Source organism: Pygoscelis adeliae, unplaced genomic scaffold (genome assembly GCF_000699105.1).
Source record: "Pygoscelis adeliae isolate BGI_AS28 unplaced genomic scaffold, ASM69910v1 Scaffold215, whole genome shotgun sequence".
NCBI classification, from domain to species: Eukaryota; Metazoa; Chordata; class Aves; order Sphenisciformes; family Spheniscidae; genus Pygoscelis; species Pygoscelis adeliae.
Genome location: NW_008824770.1, coordinates 332,643 through 354,709, shown reverse-complemented (window position 1 = coordinate 354,709; position 22,067 = coordinate 332,643). Strand labels below are relative to the sequence as shown.

The 22,067-nt window shown below is 41.3% G+C and overlaps 1 protein-coding gene across 2 annotated transcripts in view; it reads left to right on the top strand.

Moving 5' to 3' along the window:
* KIAA0930 (KIAA0930 ortholog) overlaps window positions 1-17,062 on the top strand; it is a 47,198-nt gene extending 30,136 nt beyond the window's left edge. For both annotated transcript variants that reach the window (XM_009323637.1, XM_009323636.1), the window contains exons 4-9: window positions 1,533-1,634; window positions 2,073-2,213; window positions 4,148-4,342; window positions 6,561-6,723; window positions 9,518-9,673; window positions 12,090-17,062. In XM_009323637.1, coding sequence (XP_009321912.1) covers window positions 1,533-1,634; window positions 2,073-2,213; window positions 4,148-4,342; window positions 6,561-6,723; window positions 9,518-9,673; window positions 12,090-12,130 — 798 coding nt within the window. In that variant the 3' untranslated portion in view covers window positions 12,131-17,062. The remainder of the gene's footprint in view (window positions 1-1,532; window positions 1,635-2,072; window positions 2,214-4,147; window positions 4,343-6,560; window positions 6,724-9,517; window positions 9,674-12,089) is intronic.
* Window positions 17,063-22,067: the final 5,005 nt, after the last annotated feature.

The following is a 22,067-nucleotide window of genomic DNA, read 5'->3' as shown; positions in this document are numbered from 1 at the left end:
GCTTCCCCCAGTTTATGTACTGAGCATGACGTCACATGGTATGGAATGTCCCTTTGGCCAGTTTGGCTGTGCCCCCTCCCAGCTTCTTGTGCACCTCCAGCCTTCTCAGTAGGTAGAGCATGGAAAACTAGAAAGTCCTTGGTTAGTGTAAGCATTACCTACCAACAACTAAAACATCGGTGCCTTATCAATTTTGTTCCCATCCTAAATCCAAAACACAGCACTGTACCAGCTACTAGGAAGGAAATTAACTCTATCCCTGCCAAAACCAGGACAAGTGTAAAGAAGGCTGACTTCCCCTTAAATTATTTTGCAGACTACATTGATTCTCTGCTGGCTCGACAATAAGATCTCTACAAACTGTATTTTCCTCATGTGTGTCTGACTGGAGATGAGTTTTGGGGTTTTTTTGCTTTACATTGGATGGCATGAGAACAAGGATGCCTGGAAGATGTCCTTGTTTCAGGCATTGGTGCAAATGTCATCTTTGAGGAGTCGTCTTACTTTCTAATGCCATTTCTTGTCATGAAGCAACCTTTCTTTTTAATAATCTGTATTTAAATGTGCATGTTGTACAAATAAGGAAAAGCAGCCCTCATGAATATCTAATATTCTACCCTTAGTCATGTTTTGTGTTGAATGGTTTGTAGCAAGAGTATCACAAACCTGACAATCTGGGCAGATTCAGAGCTTTCAACACATTCACAGTGGGCTAAGATTTGACAAGTTTCTTTAATTCAAAGCTTTGTTTGTAAACAGAGGTGGAAGCAAAGAAAGCTACTTGGTATGAATTCTTCTCCCTCTTTACCTGCTTGTTAATCTTCTTGGAATGATAAAATCTAAAGCCTTTAGCTATTTAAATATAGGTTGTTTTGAGGAGTGAAGTGACCAAAATAGTTCAGGAACTGCTTCAGAGGGAGGAACATGCAAGTGGAAGCACAGTGGATAGAGAAAGAAACAAAAGCAGAAGATGAGGATGAGAAATCAAGTGCTTGCCCTCCTGAGGGCCACGCTTCCCATTACTGAGTGATATTGATCTTATCGTGGTACTAAGCAAATAACAACAATGGAATTAACTGTACAAGCAAATAGTGTTAGGTCAGCTACTCTACGGTAACTTTCTTGCTGCGTGTGCTTTTACTTTGCAGCGCATTGCAGTAACTTAAAGGCAGCTTAAGGTGGTTTTCTCTGTTAATGAAGAGGAGGATACCTTAGCTGTACCATAGGATGATGAGAGGTCAGGTACACAACAGGGACATTTACTGTGGAGCAACTAGTATTTGATAACTTGCATGTCAAAACTCAAGTATTTCACAAGTGTTGTCATTATTGCAAAACAGGCTGTAGTCAGAAACAAGCTCAGCTTTTGCCTGCAGGATGTCCAGCATCTCTAGCATAAGTGAAATTGTTGGCTGACAGAGCAGTGTTGGACTGTGGTGTTTTGGTATTGCTTGCCTTGTATTCATTGCATCCATTCCTGAGCACATTTAACTGCAAAGATTTTTTTTTTTTCCCCCCAATATCTTTCTCAGCAAGTGTTTGCGTCTCCTAGCAAACACCCAATGGACAGTAAAGGAGAGGAGTCAAAGATCAGCTACCCCAACATATTCTTCATGATTGACAGTTTTGAAGAGGTGAGTTCCTTGTTGTAGCAGTAGAGTTTTGTCCAGTTCTAGTCTTATGTCCTGATCAGCTGTTTTCTTGTACCTTTTGAACAAAATGTTCTTGGCTAATTGAGGGTTATCTTCCAGTAGTTTTTATTTTATTTGACCTTCCTCTTTCTTTAATATTTGGAATCTGAGCTTAAACCTGGATTTTGGCATCTGTCTTTATGATGGGCTAAAGCAAGACAGGCTCATGTGAGAGCTGCTTATCTCAATGCGTGATTTGCAGTATGCACTGAAAGCCTGGGGGTTTTTTTGAAAGGCTGGGCTGGAGCATACAGCTCCCTTGCTTTCTGCCATTTACGTTGAAACTGCCTTGGGCCTAAGGAGAATCATGGGAATCTGAATATATTTGAACTTTAACAGCTGCAGTTTGCCTTGAAGTGTTTCATTTTGCGTCTTTGGCAGGTTTTCAGTGACATGACTGTGGGAGAAGGAGAAATGGTCTGTGTGGAGCTGGTAGCCAGTGACAAAAGCAACACCTTCCAAGGGGTGATTTTTCAGGGGTCCATCCGCTATGAAGCACTCAAGAAGGTCTATGACAACAGGGTAAGGTGCTTCTGAAAGACAACATCCTTTGCAACAATGATACTCTGACCACAGTTTTTCTTTGCTGCTGAGGCTGTTAGCTTTTTGTCCTGTTAGATCATCTGCATTGTAGTCTGTCTTTTTTGGTTTTGAAAGTTACCTGAAAGCTAATGCTTTTGGCTCAGACAGCTTAGAATATTCAGATCAGGATATATTACTCTGGTATTTGCCAAAAGGAGTGAAGTTGATAAGTAGTCAAGAGCGTGACACAGGAATGGATCTGAATAACAGAGTTCTGGGAGCGCCTTCATTGTCCTGAAAGGTCATAGATATTTCTAGTTACTTCAGAGAAGGCATGTTTTGCAGGGAGATCTTGAACTCTGATATATGTAAAATATATATATATATCATATACCTTGCTATATGTAAAACATGTTTTTCTTCAGTGTGTTTTGTACTCATGGCTATTTTCAAAAGACGACTGTAGCTTCACTGCCACAGAAAGCAGCTTTCTTTGCTTTCCTACAGAAACATGAAAAGCCAGCACTTTCAGCTTCAAATTCAGTAGTTAGTGCTGAAGTCAAGAGAGTGCAAGAGCCAATAAACTTCTGAAACAGTTTGCTATGAAGACAGTACTGAGAGATTTAAAAAAAAAAAAAAAAATCCCCATATTATCTACTGTGACTGTAAACTTCATTTCCCTTTGTTCCTACCTTTGTCAGGAAAGGTCGTGAATAATTTCCCTTCTCCCTGTTTTACATGTGAGTAGTTATACTCTTCTAGCAGTTTTTCGAGAGCATGTGAAACTGAAATTGTTTCTCTGACCCACTACCATCTTATGGCCTCACACAAGCAGCAGGTGGGTTATTAAAATACATGGGAATGGAGAATCACTAAAGACAACATAAGAAGAAAGCGTTGCAGTGGAAAGACAAGATTTGATGTGGTAAAGTGACCTCATAGCCTAGGAGGTCATAGGAATGTCCTGTTCGACCACACAGCTACTTTACATTGTTTTGTTAGATGAAATAAAATTGTTAGCTCTTCAAATACTCAATTATGGCTGAAGGCAAAACTTGAAATTTGGCCATCCTTTTAACAGAACAGAAGCAATCTTGCTATACTTTTGAAGGTTACTTGATTTCAGTTGTGTCTGTATTAATTCTTAGCACAATACGGGTTGTGTTACACGATGAGCATCTTGGCCCTTTCAGGTGATCACTGGTGAAAGTTGTGATAAACCACTTAAACTTATGGATAAGTCCTACGTATTTCACTTGGCAAAACCTTGACTGTTTTCATATTGGTCTGTTCCTTTTTTCAGTTCTCAGTTCAGTTTTCAGTTCAGTTGTGTTAACTGGAAATTGAGCCCTTCTGTCTGTTGAGAGGGTTCAAAAGCTGTCAGGGTTTTGCGGTGAGCAATGTGATGCAGGTTAGTTGTGCATGGGGGCTGGTTCTTTTATGCTTTGGCCTTGACACTGTGGACACACAAATGTCCAAATTGACTTGCCACAAAGGAGTGCCAGAATTGTGCAGTGCGCTTTGCTAGTTTGAAGCATCTCGTGCGTGTGTGTCTATTGCTTTTTGGACTCAAACAAGTGTCCCTGCACAGGCTGTGCTGAGTCGTGCACGTGCCTGCTTGTGCTGTGGTGTGCCACATTGTGTGGGTCTGGATAAAAAAACTTTTGTTTTATCTCAGCGTGCCATTGGGTAACTCTGCCTTTTGGATAGCTGAAGGAGTTGATTCTTCTCTGAGCCTCTGTTTTTGTATCTGAAAAATTGCTTCCCTTTTGGAGACCACTTCAGATCGTGGCTTAAAATGCTTCTTAAGAATCAAGATAATGATCATTATGTTTCTGACTTATTCTTAGATAACTGGTTTCAGAGAACGCCATTTTTTTTGAAACATGGAGGTGATATAACATGGTTTTCTCTCCTGTCTTGATGCATTGTAGGTGAGTGTTGCAGCTAAGATGGCTCAAAGAATGTCTTTTGGCTTTTATAAGTATAACAACATGGAGTTTGTCCGAATGAAAGGGCCACAAGGGAAAGGACATGCGGAAATGGCAGTGAGTAGAGTTTCTACTGGTGACACTTCACCGTATGGGACAGAAGAAGATTCAAATCCAGACTCCCCAGTGCATGAGAGAGTAAGTAGCGGACAGAAATACTGACTTACGGTTAAGCATCAACATGTTTTGTTCCAAAGCCAGCAGACGGACTGAAGCTGGGATTAACTCACATCAAGGTTCTGAATTTAGGTTTGCTTGTGTATATTTTGAACATACTCAGTATATGCAGATGGATTTTTAGCACAGTTTGCCGTGAGCAAATACTGAATACAGAGATGGCTGGATGATTCATACTTCTGGAGGAGTGTTTTGTTGAAACAACAGCAGTGTTGATGCCAGGGATAATGATGATCTGCCTGTTTTCTACGAAAATTAATAGATTCCATTTCTGTACAAGATGGGATTTACCTAGAAACGTGGAATTCGTATATTATGTAGGTTGCTTGCTAAACCTCACGGGAAATGGTACTGTTGGGAGATTTTGCCACTGATGAATGCTGCCAACGTGAAGCCTATATAATATTAAAGCAAAGATTACAGATCTAGATGCAGTACCATATTTATGCATATGGTTAATTTTAATGCAAGTGCAGTAAAATAACAATAGATTCAGTCCATAGATGCTGATTTGGCCCTTATTCAGTCCTGAGCCTTGTTTTCCATTAAGGCATTTTACCTAGTTAATGGGCATTAGGCAGCATGTCTTCAAAATACCTGCACAGATGAGTCATGACCTGGGCTGGGAAGATCCTGATGGTTTCTAGTCTGGTTTCCTGTGTAACATCGCTAATCTCTGTAGTTCAGAGGTCTGTATGACTGCATCTAAAGGTCTCCACACAAGCTGTGTGTCTGTTGTTTCTGGCTTCCTGAAAGGTAAAATGCGCTGCCAGCACAGAGCTTGTTAACTGGATGCGCATGCTTTCTACAATGGAGATAACAGCCTGGAGAAGTCAGGCCTAGAGGGACTTCCTGATCTTTTGGCTCCGAGACTTCCAGTGCCAACTGGAAAATGTCAAAATACATGTGATAATATATTATCATTGCTTTTTGCTAATGGTTTTAATGGTGATTTGTCTGTTTCTGGTTTTCCCGTCAGGTGTGATATGAAATGGCTTCAGAATTAAAAATAGAGACAAGCACAAATTAGAGATCAAGTGCACTAAAGAGAGCATCAGTTGGGTGGTAGAATGCTTCTGTTTTGTTTTTTTTTTAAAACATTAATGATAGAGGGACGACAGTGAGTGTTTCTGCAGTGCAACACCAACCTGGCTTGTCTGTCGTCCTCACTCACATGTCACCTCCCTCCTTATTTATATGGACAGATGTGAGCAATATCAGATTTTATCTCAGGAACAGTTATGGGATTATTAAATTAACTTTGTGAAGAAGGAAGAATGAGATAGAAGTTGCTCACCTCCATTAGCAAAGTAGTTATCCCTATTTTTTTTTTCATTTGAAATGAAACTATTAAAATATTACTAGCAAAAACAGTACATAAGCACTGCATTTCAATTCTTTCTGAAATAGATACGGTTGCCTCTAATTGTGGTTTATGCAAGAGCAACTACTGCTCTGAAGGACGGGTGTCTCTATAGTTTCATCCCTAACCTGTGTTTCACCATAGGCAATTATATCCTTGTATTTGTTGTCACTTAGACTAGCCAAATCATCAGGGGCTTCTCAACTTGTTTTTCCCTAGCCCTTATTGAAATATGATATAAATATAATTGTACATTGACTTCTTTTGCATCAGCATCTTGGGTTAAGTAATTGCCTTGTAACCCTGCTTCACAGGGACACCATGACCTTTCACAGTAATCCCATGTGGCATCCTTCAAAGCAGGGAGACTACTACCTTCTGTTTGCCAAAGAAATGAAGATGCACAATTTTAGTATGTCCAGAACAATACATTCTTAGCCTATTAAGTCTTCTGACTTTCAACATGCAAAAATAAGATTGAGATTCTTGGTGCCTTATATTATTAATCTGTATTTTGTTCCTTTATGACTATAAATCCTTGTTAAAAGTGATCAGCTGAGGATAGACGTTTTTCATTATTTACGTAACAGTTGAGGGTGGTGATATATCAAAAAATTTTCATCTTGAAGCTGGGATAACTGTTCAGTAGACGTTCTCTGCCCACTCTGGTAAAACTTGGAGCTAGACACCAGTCAGGGTTCTGATTTTTACACATGTGACTGCCTCGTGGCACATATTTGAGACTGATGATTTCTTACTGAAAGCCTAGAACTTTTTAAACAAAACTTTCTCTAGCTTTTTTTATTTCCCTTTCAGGTCACTTCTTTCAGCACACCGCCAACCCCAGAACGCAACAATCGCCCATCCTTTTTCTCCCCATCCCTCAAGAGAAAAGTGCCCCGAAATCGAATTGCTGAGATGAAAAAATCCCACTCAGCAAATGACAGCGAGGAGTTTTTCAGAGATGATGGTGGTGGAGGTGAGAGAAGTAATATCAGCTAAACAGACTTGTCTGGAGAGAGCACAGAGCTGTGGAAAGGGATCCCAATGCTGGATTTTCCAAAAGGTTTGCAGTGTGAAAAACCTAACTCCACAGAAAGTCCAACGCCAGTGCCACTCTGAAAATGGAGTTATTGACAGGCTTAGCATCTTTTTGAAGGCTGGAGACCAACAATTCCTACATGTGTTTAAAACTTATCTCCCCCTTTTTTATGTAGACCCATTTGAGAGAAACTTGAGCAGGAAAGATGCTCCCCCTTTCACAGATGCCACACTCTCAGGTGGCACTTTTCCAGATACCACAGTGTAGTGAGGTAGAGCATGCTCTTTTGGACAAGTTCTCTGAATTCCTTGATTAGATCCAGAGCTGGTTAAAGTTGGTGAAAAGGCGTATACTTCAACTGGCTTTGGATCAGTTCTGAACTCTCTAAAAAGAAAACCTGATGAATTTGTTTATATAATGCTTTAATGCCTTGTGGAACCTTTGAATTCTAGTTACTCAGTATGAAACAACCACCAAGATAAAAAATTGAGTCTGATTCAGAATATAGCGTATAAATCCAATCATATTGCAGTTTAGTTAGGCGGGAAACTCACAAATGTTGAAGTCCGAACTGCTTTTCATATGTTTAAAAACAATTCAGTAGAAAAGCCAAAAAATCTAACTATCTGTTGGCATGCTAATAGATAAACACAAAGGTAATTTCCAGATCGCAAGTTCTGTTTGTAGTAGCGAAGGTATTACCCATCAGCGGTACTGGATCAGTTTAGCTAATGAGGAATTGCACATTATAAAGCAAGCTTAAGCGATAATGTTTAATTCAAATTCTGTGCAACTTAAACTGGTTGTAACTAATTCAGGGTTCCATCAGCAGAAACCTTTCCTCACCTCTTTTTTCCTTAATTTGCCTAGTCACAACATCTGTTATTTCAAATGAGGTGTGTTTTAGCACGTTTTACTAGGCAAAGGGCAGGGCTTGGGTCAATTACTACGTAGTGTGGGGAGAAGGGCAGCTTTCCCAGATGGAGTCCTGCTTTCGATATCTTTTTCCTGGAGGTCACACAGGACAGAATGGAGTTCAAAGCATTTATCCAGCAGCCTTCATAGGTGGTGGTAGTGTCTGCTCGGTATTGTTTTGCAGGGTCTGATCGTAGCATACATAATCATAATGATGAACATTTTTCTTATTTTCATTTTCTTTTCCTTCTTCTGTGTTTATGGAAGTGAACAAACTCCAGGTTTTCCAGACATTTTATAGCACGCATATAAAATACTGAGAAGTGTGGTTTCACTTAGTTATAAATGTTTTGACCTTATTGTTCCTGGTCCTAAAAATAGAGGAAAATTTTAACGGCTTATGCTAGGAAGTTTAATTTATTCAAAGATGAGATTTCTACAAGGAGAAGTAACTAAAATGAGATTTATTTACAAATTTCAGAAACCTGAGTGTCCTTACCAGTGTTTGCTCAGGAGCTGCAGTGGTGAAATTCTCTTGTTTCTGAGGGAAAAAGCTGACTTCAAAAAGCCCATTACTGGGTGAACTGTAGAAGCAGAGATGTTTGGGTGCATCTTGACTTTGTGGGTGGAGGAAAACTTGGTTGTCTAAAGATCAGCAGTGTCCTTGGTCTGGCCAGTGCTGCTGCAGACCTGCCCCTACTGCAGAGAGACCTGTTGTGGACAGGAACAGCCCGTGAGGGCCCACTTCACTTGCTTTTGCTGTCTGCAAGCATGACACAGCAGGAGAATTGTGCTTACTCCAGCTACCAGAGCCAGGTCCTTCTGACCTGATCACCACAGTGCTCTTGGCATAGTGGTAATGCGTGGGGAGAGGGAATAGACTGCTTGGCTATACACATTTAGATGGAAGAAGGGAAAACAGGTTGGTTTGTGTTTTGGTTTTTTTTTTTTTCTCACATTGTTATGCATCTTGCTAGAGTAGCTGCCGCTACTTATTTTTAATTTGCTAAGGCCTCTTTGTTTGGATCGGGACCCACTTTTAATTAAACAAATAAGTCTCAGAGCTTGGATCACTCTGGTCCGGTCCAGAATCGTTACGTTCACTTCAACATTTGCTTTTAGCACTGTGGGACAGGGTTGAGTTTTACAGGGAAATAAAGGGAAAGTTTAGACACACTCAAAAAATGGGGAATATGCATTCCTGGCTGTGGGAGAGACCAGCTATAAAAACCTCCTCTAGCCTACAGTGGATTCAGCATCCTTTTGTTCTAAGTTATTTGTGGACCTCTAATTATGGGAAGAATGACACTGCTGAAGGGTCCCAGCTGGGCTTGGGGAATGCATGGAGATCTGCAGTGAACCGGCTTATTAATGCTGATTCTCCCTCTGTCTTGCAGATGTCAATTTTCTTCATAAGACACAATTTTTCTTCTGTTACACTTGTTCATTTCTGCATGAGTACCTGCTTCATTGTAGGAATGTTCTATTATTTTCTGTATGAGGGAAGGCTGGGTTAGGATTATCTGTGTGCAGTGTGGTAGCAAAGGCTTCGTTCCCACTCCTGGCTGGTCTCGTAGCAGATGATGGTTTACTACTACTGCCAGCTGCTGAATATAATTCATTAGCTTCAATGTAAATAGTGAATTATGTGCTCGGCAAGATCTGACTGATTTTAAAAATAGTAAGAATAGTGTCCTGCATGTGACTTATCTCTAGACAATGAATAGTAGGCTTTCCTTTTTTTGACTTTGAGAAGTCTTCCAATAAAACGCAGAAGGTACAATCACTTTAAGCTTGCTGTCTTCTACCTTTACAGATCTGCACAATGCTACAAATCTGAGGTCACGGTCCTTATCTGGAACAGGACGGTCTCTGGTGGGCTCGTGGCTGAAGCTGAACAGAACAGATGAAAACTTTCTACTCTATGCACACTTAACTTACATCACTTTGCCATTGCATCGAATTTTAACAGGTGAATTTTAATGTGTATTACGCATGAACAGAGTCCTTTGGTTCCCAAACAGCCTTCTGCGTTGTGGGATTTTGTTATTAAGATAAAGGAACAAGTATTCCTCTGTAAGGGAACATCACTTCGTAGACCTTGGTTGCTGACTGTAGCAGCAAATTGGTGTGAATAAGCGGAATGGTGTCAACGTGTTCTCTGGCTTTGGGCCGGTGGGCAGAAAGAAAGTTTGATCCAGCTGCACAGCAGTATCCTAGGCAAAACTATTGCTCGACTCCAAAATCTAGACCAGAATAAAGTTATGATCCCAGAGCAATGTAAAGTCCTGTCTCTAACCTTGGAAGATCCTTGTAACTGTTACTTCCTCTAAGAACTTCATCTTTTTTCTTCTCTTCCCATCCAGCAGATGGGATGACTTCTGAATAGGTTTGTTTGGGTTGTGGGCTTTTGATCAGTGCCTGCTTTTTCTTGTCTGGGTCTAAAAAGAGAACACACCTGAAAACAAACCAATCTATTACACCGGTTATTTCCAGACTTTTCCTGAAAGGTAGCCAAGAAGAAAGGAGTTGGGAAATCTGTTGTTAAACAGGTTAATCTGCTGCTAAAAGAGATGAGAAGATAGTATGGGTATTAATGTCATCAGTTGTACAATGCTAGTATAATAGTAATAGCTGCAGTCTTCTCATTTGCAGGCTGAGATCTTGGAGCCTATTGCAAAAACTCTACAGAGAGGGAAATTGTAGTTGATAAGGTAGAGGTGGAAATTATACTTAGCAAAGAGGTGTTTTGACATTTGCCCTTTCACTGTACATAGGGATTGATTACAATTTAGAAGAAATTACGGATTCCAGTAAAAATTGATCCTGTGTAATTAAGGGTGGATTTTGAACAATGTTTCGGCAAAATATGTAATTATTCCTTATTCTAATTGTGTTGATAGTCTTACAGCTAGTTAGCTGGAGTTATCAAGCTCACTCACTCTCTCACCACAGGCATTTTGGAGTTCACAGAAGATGTATTGTTCCTGCTGGCATTTAATACCCGCTCAAGTGGGTGGCATAAATGCCTCCATGCTCAAATACTTGCTTTGAGCTTGAACATCCTTTCTGATACTTAATTTGTTTAACATACGGTTGCAGGAGTCGGTGTATATATTGAGATGCACAGAAATAGGACATGAAATGTCTGGGCTGTAAGACAGAATTTTAATCTGCAGTTTTTCACTACGCGCACTTGCTTTAGCTTGGCACATCAGGTGGAGCCCCTTTCCAGTGCCTTTTTGTAATTAATACATTTGTGTCAGCGGCAGCTTTCCAGCAAGTGGGAGCATTACACGTGGGGCAGGGTAAAGGGGGAAAGATGCTCATCTCTCATGGGTGGTTTAGGAAGCCTGTACTAAGAAATTAAAATCCTGGTGATAGTCATCAAAGTATACTTTTAAATGTCTGGAGCTTATACATACTGATAAGACTTCCTTCGCACTGGGCCTTCTCTCCATGCTACATAATCCCAGTTCTCTCAGCCTCTCCTCGTATATCAGATGCTCCAATCCCCTAATCATCTTTGTGGCCCTTCACTGGATTCACTCCACTGTTTCATTCTTTACAAGTGTGGCTAGAGCTCTCTAGAGCTGTGGATCAATTTTTACTCACATCATCCTCTTTGTGCAGCTGTATGTGATCAGCCTCTTAATTAAGCGTGTGCTCCTTTTTCCCGTGTTCGCTCTTCTCTGTGTAGCCTTGGAAAGGACCTAGCAGCCCAGTTTCCGGATATTTCTGTGTACTGCCATGCCAGCCTGCTGGTTTGACTGTCCACATTTGGAAAGATGCCTATGTTTATGACAGATATTTTACAGGTTCATGTTCTGTCACAGTTGGACAATACGGAGCTGAGGAGCCAACAAAAGGAGTGGTTTTTGTGGCAGCTTTTTGGGTGCAGAAATGTAGGCTTTGACGTATGGGATGGATGAATCAGTTGAATTATTTGTACCCACATCTTCAGAGCCAAAAGTCCCTTTAAGGGTCTCGGGGATGGTGTGTTTCTCCCTTCAAGAAAGGGAAAACCCTTGGCATCTCCTGTCATGGCACTTCCACTTGTTTCTCTGGAAGATTACTCCACTCAGTGTCTGACACATGTTGCTTCATTCCACTATAAATGATACTTAGTAGATTAGCCGTCATCTCTATGTGATGGGATATATTTGTGGCTCACCATCTCCCAACTAGGATGCAGCTGGGGAGGAATTAAATTGGACTTCAATAGGCAAAGTCGCATACTCGTGTGTTAAATTCCTTTAGCGGCGTAACAGGGGGACTGCGCTGCGGTCCACAAGTGCATCTCCGGTTCTTCGCGCTTTCTGGTACTGCGGCTACTTTCAGGAGCCTCCTAAGTTTGCTGTATGTCTTTGTTTCTCTCCCTTGCCCAGATATCCTGGAAGTGCGGCAGAAACCAATTCTGATGACATAGCAGAGAGCGGGCACTGCCTTGGAGCCTTGTTGCCAAGTGCCTAACCACAGCGGTTTTCTGTGCTAACACTACCATCTAGTGTCAGGAACATAAACCTCCGCAGGAAAAAGGGAAGTCCAAGAATACCAGCCGATCAAAAGTGCCTCTTTCTTCCTTCCTCTGCTGTCATACACCGTATGCACACTTGCAGTACATCGCTTGAGTGTTTCTGACTGGAAGAGGACTTTCAGCAAGATAAAACGAGAAGGGGCTGTCTTTAAAACGAGTCAACGCTTTATGGACAGTTTGTTACTGTGTTTACTTTATAACTAAGAAACCAACAATATGTACAAAATGTGTTAAACTTTATATTCTTTGAGAGAAACAACCTGAGAATTTCATAATGATGTACTAATGAACGTCATTTCATAGACTCTCGCCCATACGCTCTCCTTGTCGGTTTGGCTTAATGTGTGTGTGAGCACGTGTGCGTGCGTGTGGGGATTGAAGGGATGAGAGAATAACTTCCTACTGAGGGAGGAAAAGGAAAAAGATGCTACAAAGATACATCGCCATTTTGGTACGTGCAGCGGGTCAGGTCAGAGCTTAAAAGAGGCTGAAAACATTCCCATTTGTTCGTGTGTCAGTGTTAGGACAGGTGAACTCTGCTGACAGATTTCCGTAGCAAACCAAAGAACAGCAACATTTTCATCCTCAAGAACTGGCTAAGATAATGAGCCAGCGAAACGAAAGCTAAAATGTGCTGCTATAGTAAAGCCGAGGTTCATATCCAGTACTAATGCTGCTTATCTCTCTGTTAGCTGAGTCGATGCAAGTTTGAGTCTAAAGTGGAAAAACAGGAGGCCGTAATCGGACTCCAAAACCTAAAAACCTTACCACTAGCCAACATCCTCCTGCATGCACTGGACTTCAGAGTATGTAGAGTCGTCCTTGCAGCAGCGTTTGTAGCCAAGGAGGGCGTGAGAGATGATTACTGGTCAGGCAGCTTGCCCAGATTCTTCGTCTCCTGGTGGCGTTTTGCTGTACTGTTACATGCCGAAGCACGGAGAGTTTTCTTGAAAGACAAAAGATTGAAATGTAATTCTGCTCTGAAAAGTGACTAAAAGTTGCATAGTGGGAGGTTTGAAAACTGTGTGTCAGGAGCTCTCAGGAAAAAAGCCTTATGTTTACAGGTAAAATGCAGCTTTCTCTAAATAGCTAAACTCTGCTGTCCTTGACATTTGAAAGCTAAATGATTGAATACTGAGACTACTGCAGTCTGGGTCACTGTTTTGATATGGGAGCCAGTCGATACTTCAGTTTATTTACGACTGCGTAACTGGCACAGCAATGGGGGGGTAGCGTGTCACTTAGAGCATGTGAGACTCCAGTACACGCATAGAGGGAGAGCGAAGATGCCATTTTTGTCACTTTTCAGACTCTGAGCGCCTAAACTTAATGCTGTTGCCACAGTTTCCAAATGGCATGTGCTCTGAGCCTGGACCTTTGTCTCCCTCATACCCGGCCTTTCCCAAAGTGCTTTGTTGTTATTCTCTCAATAGCATCTGGTGACTTAACCTCTCAAATAGGACTTTCTGCTTTTTTTCCTCAGTTCAGGTTCCATGGGAATAGCTCCACTTCAGCATAAAGGTAGACTAACTTTATCATTCAGCCCAACATGGTGAATCCAGCATGGTAAAGGAGGTCTTTTTTTTATTTGAGGCTAGGCCTGGAAGAAGTGATGGCATTAGTGCAGAGTGATGGTATTTCTAACAGCGGCAGCATGAGTGCGTGACAGGGACGGCTGACCATTTTTTAGTTCACTTCAAATGTGTTGCAGCAGCATCAGAAAAACATTCACTTTGTCATTACCAGCACAGTCACTTTTCACGTTGCAGCCTTTGACTTTTGCTCCGTGGGAGCGTGCGGTTGTGCGTTGTGTGTATGTGAGGGTGTTCGCACAGTCTAAGCTGAGGCATGTAACTTGGGTGCCTAGGCTTTCTTCCTGAGCTGGGGGGAGAGGTGGAGTCCTAAATCAGCAGCTGAAGTGCCCTCTCAAGGAACTTGCTAGGCAGCCGAGGTGCTTACCTGAGATCCCTAGGTAGTGTGCCTAATGTCAGTCGGTATAAGTATTCTCCCTATGCCCATGCTGAGAATTAAAACACTCTTCAGCTAGAAGACCAGTCTTACTCTGAAGCCTCTCAAGATGCTCCTTATTCTGCACGTTCATACTGCTGGGCTGGGCAAATCAGTGCTTGGTTTTCCTTTAAATAGTCATTGGGGAGGGAAGGGAGAGAGGGTTAATATTTGCACTACTAGTGACAATTGATACCTTTCAGTCAAACAGCCAGAGGAATAACACGTGAAAAGGAAATGTATCCAGATTGGAACCCGAGTGGTAGGTGCCTGAATACTTCTCAGTCAACAGTAATTTGTAATGCTTTCTTGGTATCACGTATTATGTTTAGGTAGCTTAATTTCATGTGATCTGAAAGACTGAACAGATCTTGCTGCATAAGATGTCAGAGCAAACGAAGAATGATTCTAAATTAGTACATTAGTATAAAGGCAATGTCACAGAAAGTACAGTTCAGATCCCAGAGCTATTATGCAGGAGGTATCGTCTGCTTTGTTACATGTATGTGGCTGGATTTCGATGTCTAGTTTTTGAAGGGCTGCAATGTAAACACCCTAAAAAAAATTAGTTTATTTCTTGTGTCTTGCTAGTGGATATGTTATAGGTACATTGAAGACTCACCTTTTTTAGTAGAAAAGGACTACAGGTATGTCCATATGGACATCCATAGAAAACAGAAGTCAAAAAGTCTACTGAATGTCAATAGTGCTTTTCGGAAACAAGTAGATGTGCCAGATTCCCAGTTATTCCTTCTGACTTAGACTTCTTATGTATGGCCCCTGGTTCCCACTTTCTGTTATCAAGTGGGGGAAAACAAATTCTGCATTTTGTTCTGCTTTTAAACAAACCCTGAAAATCATAATTTATTGTCCTTGTATAGACAGATTGACAGGGAAGATGATCAAAGTTTTGCTTGGGTCAAGATGGCACAGCTGGGCCCTTAGCATGCTATTGCTCTATACCAAAAAAGAAAGGGAAAGTTAATAGGAACCTCTCACCCTTTTAATTTGGAGGGGTTTTTAATTCTGTAGCTCCTAAGCAGTAATCCATTTTGAGCTTCTGTTGGCCATTGAAATAATTGCTGAGGAATGAACTGGCGTGTTCTGCATGCCATAAAGGCTGTATGGCTGTCGATGTCTTAACTGTTGGAGCACAGTGGTTTTCATTAGTTGTTATGTTGATGCTTGAGAATGCAGCACGGTTAACAGATTTGGGAAGCTTTGCAGAAGAGCTTTATTTATTTACAGAATCCCACCATACCTCATTACTCAGTTAACTTCTTCCATCCTTCTGCCCATTCACTCCCTCTGGAGATCGAGGCTTACGCTTGAACTCTCCATAGATGATGTATATTGATAGATGTCAAATGCAAGGTTGTAAATCTTTTCGCCCTTAACAGGTTTTTCACTGCTATCAGTTTAACAAGTAAAAAGCCTTTGTTTTTTTAAGAAATCTCTTAAATCAATTATTTTGTTTTAGCAGATTATTGCTCTGCCTTAGAGACCATTGCGTATGTGAAATCGTGTTCTCTGATTGCCAGCCAGTACAGGACGGGTTCCAAGTCTCCTTGTAAAAGAAGCAGCCATTTTTAGAAATGCCACAAATCTTTCGGCTGTCTTGGCTAATCCAGTTTGTGTGGGTTCATGTTCCTTCTCTTTTTGTTCTCCTGGTCTTCATCGTTTACAAGGCTTGAGCATGTTGGGCTCTGGATTGCTGTTACTCAGTTTTTCATTTCTGGGCACGGTGTGCTTTCCTGAAAAGAGAATTGTTTGCATGGGTGACTTTTCACAGTAAAATGGTTTTCCCAAAGTATATTCTTACACCAAATTCTAATTTAAACAGTGAAGTCCTTGGCTCTGCAGACAGGTTTCTTCCAGCAGACCCTCGTGTACAGAATCCCATCTGGTCACTGAGGTTCTGTATGGATGTGAAGTCCACATAAATAGTCTGCACTTTTAGACTATTGACCTGCTTCTTACCAATCAATTTTTCCCTTTCCAGATGATTGCTTGTCCTGTATTTTGTAGTCTAAAGCTTCCCCTTATTAAAGATAGCTATAAGATAAAATCTTAAGAAGTGCCTAAGCCCTGTTGTTATCCAGTGGGGTTTAAGAACAAATTTTTATTTAGGAAATGAGTAAAGTAGTCTTAAATTCTATCTATGGTGTGTGTAGCAGCGTCAAGAAATGACAAGTTTATAGTTCTCGGAAGAACTGGCCGTCTCCTACGGACTCGCCCTTCGTGTTTGAAAGACTCTAATGGTCTCCTAAGGTCGTGGCTGAAAGCTCTGGAAAATGGATTTCTTGTCATCACAGCAGTCAGATATCTGCGAATGCCTTATCTTGTTTTGTGAGGTATGACTGGAAGTATGTGGTGCTGGTGTGTAGAAATTTTTTGTCAAAAATAGGTGCGGTAGAATCCAATTAAAGGCATTGTAAAATAAGTAGCTTTTACACCAAACCTTAAACGAAAGAGTATTTTACACCAGAATGTAGCTGTTTGGATGCTTGGTCACGATAATACAAGGCTGCAAGCAGGTTACAATGTTGAACGTTCTCTGTGTAAATATATATAAATATTCTCAGCCTAATTTTATCAGACTAACACATGTTGCATGGTTTGGGCTTTTTTTGCCTCATGGATCATCAGTGTTGATTAAAAGATGATGGGTTGAAAATCATGCTGGCGCTGTACTGAGCCCTTTGAACAAAGAGCAAGGAGAACCTTTGTGCACCAAAAATGGAGATGACTTTGTGTACGGCAGCAGTGCAGAAAGTGTTGGACCCTGCGGCCAATAAACAGACCTCTTAAACTACCGTGAGTTTTCTTAATAGTGTTTTCTTTCTACTGTGCCTAGTAGTGTTTGAGTTTGAATGTATTTCTTACTGGTGGCAAGCATAAACAGCGGAATAACGCTCTGTGGCACTAAGCATTGCCAAATAGACACTCGTGAGGCAAAGTGGCCTCTTTACTCTTTGTTCTTACTCCACCTTGAGCGAAGCCCAACTTCTGACTCTGCTTGCTGAATCTTTCAATGATCAGCCTCTGAAAACTTGACGTTGTATAAGGGGGAAGAAGGCAAAAGTCAATGTACTCCTGAATTTGTTTAAAAAGGCTTTTTGTTTTTTCCTTTAGATGCTAGCATTAAAAAAAACAAACCCCAAAACAGCTCTTCTAAACTGATCTGTGTTTTGTTTTAAACTTAATTATGTAGTCATTAACATTTAGGTTTGTGCAGTGTATAATATTGAAAGACTGATGGCTGTAATGATTTCTTCCTGATAAATTCAGGAAAAACTTCAATATGGGTTTGTGTAGTGTTGTAAAAATGAGACTGCCCTTTAGCTCTTAACTGCTTATATTGCCTTAAATTGTGCATACCAACATTGAATTGGTTTCGATTTAAAGACGACCTGCAAGGCACTGCATCCTCCCTCTCCACCTGATTTTTGTGACTAACATTTCACAGTAGGCTTCTTCGGGGGATTTTTCTATCTAAATTAGTTAAAATGAAACACTCATCAAACAAATGTTACCGACTATAGATAGGAGTTGACTTGCTGATGATTTAATTTCAACGAATCCCAGACCGGGACTGTTTTACAAACCCGTGTGTGGTGTACCGACATCTCTGCTAAGCCATGCATGATAGCTTGGAGATGTGTGGTATGGTAGGCAAAATTTAAAAACAGAGCTTAGGAAGGAGAACAGGGTGTTTTAGTTCTTTATATGGGTATTTGAGCAGATTGTTGGCAGTGTTGTTCTGTGCCTGCAAATGCGACTGGACAGGAATCTTAACTGGTTGGGAAAGACTAAAATATGGCTTAGAAGCAGTGTGATTTTCCTTGAATGCTTTAAATCGAAAGCCTTTGAAAGCAGCCATAGTGGAGAAAGCATTATTTAAAACAGTACAAAAGGCAAAGAGCAGCAGAAGCTTACAAATCATGGTCATAAACCTCACCTGGTTAGTTAATCTTTCAACATGAGTTAGTGACAGGAAAAGGTGTGCTTGTTTTGGTGGTGTTTTTTAATCCAAATGCTGGTGGGACAGAAGACTGCGGCGTACATTTTTGAAAAGCTTTCACAACTTTAATTTCATGAATATGCTAAAAGAAAAATACTGTTCTAACAGCGTGGCAGTATAGCTTGTTCAATAGAGTCCCTGCTTTGGGGAGCCAAGTTAAGTCATGTCCTTTTGTCCTGGAGTGTTTTGTGTCTTGCCTGTCCTCATCTGGAGAGATGCTCCCAAGAAATACCGTAATACTGCTTCGCACGCAAGTCTATTGTCAAGGTCTGATTTTACAAAATAAAATCACACTTTGGAGCTTGAAGAAAAAAATACACGTCTTTGCTAGCAAATAGTTACTTGTGTACTCCTGTCACAAATGTGGTTCCTGAAACTTGTAATTAAAAGTTTGCAGAGACCAAAGGAGTAAAATGCAGGAAGACTGTAGGTCTGATTTTCCATTAGCAGTGTAGGTGAGAATCTGGGAGCAGCAGATGCTACTCAGTAAGAAAACATATTAAAATACATCAAGGAAAATATGAGTTAATTCAAGTTCTGTCCCCAGCTTGGTTCCTCACAGGGGTAAGGATGGGATCTAGTGATCTCATAATGGGAAATAAGTAATTTGTGATTGGTTAAGCCAGAAAACTCTTCCCCAAGTCAAGCTAGTTGGCTTTTCCTAGTAGGATTAATGTTGATTGAGATGGTGGTGTGAAAACCAAGGTAGATGATCCGTTTTCTTGTTCAGACAAGACAGAAGTGTTTGTGCGCACAAATTGGATTTACTTATGTGTGAGGAGCGTGGACTTCTTCCCTCTACTGCACTTCCAGCGCAGAAGATAAAATTGGCCAACCACATAGCTGTCGTTGTACCTGCATGCAATGTATACCCTGTGGCACCTGCACAAAAAGAATGATCTTTCGGCAGAACACCTTTGTTGGAGCATAGGGTGGATGAGGGGTGGGAGAGGGCAAGGAGGCATCCTATTAAACAAAGCTGACTGGGGCAGCTGCTGCCCGTGGAGGTGTGAGCGCACTGCTGAAGATGCTGAACTTCAGGCAATAACGTAAATTTGTGAATAGTAAGTATGCAAGTAGTTAACTCGCATGGTTCTGAATTCACTTCAAAGAAATCGGTTAAATGAAGATGGGAATAAAGTTTTAAAACCCTATAGAAATGAATGGGGCTGGCTGATAATTTTCAAAAAGACCAAGTCACCCTGCACAGATCAGTGGAGACCACCTACATTTAAAAAAAGCTTTGTCTCGAAGTGTTAGTTCCAGCTGCTTTAATTTTTCCCTGTCATCTGTTCGTGCCAACATTCGGTTGATTCTGGTGATTCATGACTTTGTATTTCACAATATGTGGTTACTCAACCCGTGCTCTTCCGCCTCCCATCTCCCCCGACATAACAGGGTGTTTATGTTTATGGTTCTGCTTTTCCTCCTGGAGCAATATTGCCGAGGAAATCCAGCAAAAGCAGTTTACTAGTCTACAGACCGTTCAAAGCCTCATACTCAACCTTTAATTCAGATGCAACCACTGTGTTCATCAAAACCCTGTGTCACTTAGAAATGGAGAATGCCTTAAGCCTGCACCGAGTCTAGAGGCGTTTCTTTGTTCCTGAAGGACAAGAAGGTTGGCAGAACCCGCTCGTCCATCCCTGCTCATCGCTGCAAGTGTCAGACTAGGTTTTGCTTTGAAAATGAGAGTGATAGATGCAGCATCAAGGAGCAAGAAGAGTTACTATTCAAGTTTCCTTCTCGGCAAGAATTCTGAATTGCGTGTTTCCCAGTAAGTACCTCCATGGTTAACCTGCCCAGCACATAAGGAGAAGATCAGCATAGGCGATTGTTCGCAGTAGTCATTTCTGACTTCACTGTAAAGGTAAGGAAACACTTATTTCATAAACTGCAAAAGTAATTAAATTTGGTATATGATCTACCGCTTTCTCTTCAGTGTTAGGAATTTGCTTTTTACAATGGAGAAACCATGTGCAAGTTTTCCCTGGAGTTGCGGTCAGCAGAATTGCCATTTGCAGGTAAGAAGAATGCCCCAAGTGCCTCCCAGTTCAGGTAGGGCTCCAAAACTAGCATTGACCATAATTTAGACAAAAAAATTTGTACTGTATTATGTCATCTATGATACAAGGTAGTAAACCAAAGTCAGAGACTCCTTACTCGGTGGTACTGCCTGAGCAGGCAAATTCTATTTGTGTCTTTGAAGCCTCTGCAGACTTCCAGAGATGATCCATATCTGCGCTACCTCTCAGTAAAGGTTACGATGTTCCTAATAGTAATACCCACTGAACTGATGATTATGAGTATTTGTTTTTAATATAATACTTATTCAGGATGCTCAGATGTAAACAAGAATTTCTAAACGAGTATGATGCCTTAAAAATGAGCGGTATGCTACCCTAACAGAAACTTGGGTAAGTGTTATCGATGGCTACTTCAAACAATGTTTGAAGAACAACTGTTCTTCTACCTCTTTACTCAGCTTGTGTAGCCGTTGGTTCTTGTGTGCCGCTCCTCCTGTAGTTCACGCGGGTCAGTCAGTTACGGGTGCTCACGCAGTCGCATACTGTAACTTGCGCAGAAGTGCAGAGCTTTGTAATCCAGTCATCATCTACTGAGTATCCAAAGAAGTTTGTTGCTCTTCTCCGCCTGAACTTTAGTTGTCTCTGTCTTACGACCTTTCCATGACGCAAGTATTTTACCAGAGCAAGCTGTTTACCAAACTTTGAGTCTGAACTCATTCACAGCTTCAAATGTCGTGTCATGTGTAAGGCTGCGTTACTCAAAATTACTCGGCTGGCTGTTGCTCTTCGTCTGGCTTTCAGTTCTGTCTTTAGCAGGAGATTGATTACAGCAGGTAACCTGTCTGTCGATGCATCGTTTGGATCATGGTTGACGTTTGTCGTCTTCACTATTTTTCTAGCCGATGACGTGTACATAGCCTTTAGCTTATACTTGATGTGCTTTTCAGATGAATCGGTTCTGACTTCTGTACGATTTGGTTGCTGTAACTAGTCTGCCGTGAGGGGCATTTTCCTGCTGGATTAGGAAAGAGACCGATTTTGATTAACGCAGACTGTTCTTGGAGCGTTGCGTTTTCTTAGTTTGGATGTTCAGGACTTGCCGTCTTCTGCACTGTTACTTTTGCCCCTTCCCGTTGTGCAAGTGGTAGAATCTTTGGGGATTAACAAAGCATTAAGCATCAGATGTTCTCGATTGCCCCAGCCTGAAATGAGTAAGAAGCTCGTTTCCGCTCTTGAGAGCTGTTACTCTGCTTGCTTTTCTTTACGGCTGCCGGAAGCTAGGGAGACTGTAAGCGGTGCTGGCTGTCTTTTTAAGTAGAAGGAAGAGATGTCCAAAACGTGGAGTAACGCCAACATCCTAAGCGCATGCCGTTGTGCGTTTTTTGTGGTTTTTTTTTTTTTTTTTAAAGTACTGGGAAATTTAGGTGGAAATGTGGCTTTCTACTGATAGCAACTGCATCCTTAAAAATGGAACATAGGCTCTTGGTTTTCTCAATCATTGTAATTGGGGGGGGTGGTGGTGATGGGGAGATGTTGAGATAATTTTTGGCAACCATTAATTGTATCCTCATGCAAGAAGTGGCTCCCATTTGTGGGCATAAAGTGGCTAGCTGCAGAACTATAACCAGAATTAAGGTAGGGCTAAACAGCATGGTAGTGGCCGATAGCAGAAAGTACAGTTGGATGAGAGGTGCTCTCATGGTCTCAGCAGTTCATGGTGCATTGGAAAGATGATTTATGCTTGTCGTGACAAGTCTGTCTTGATTTTATT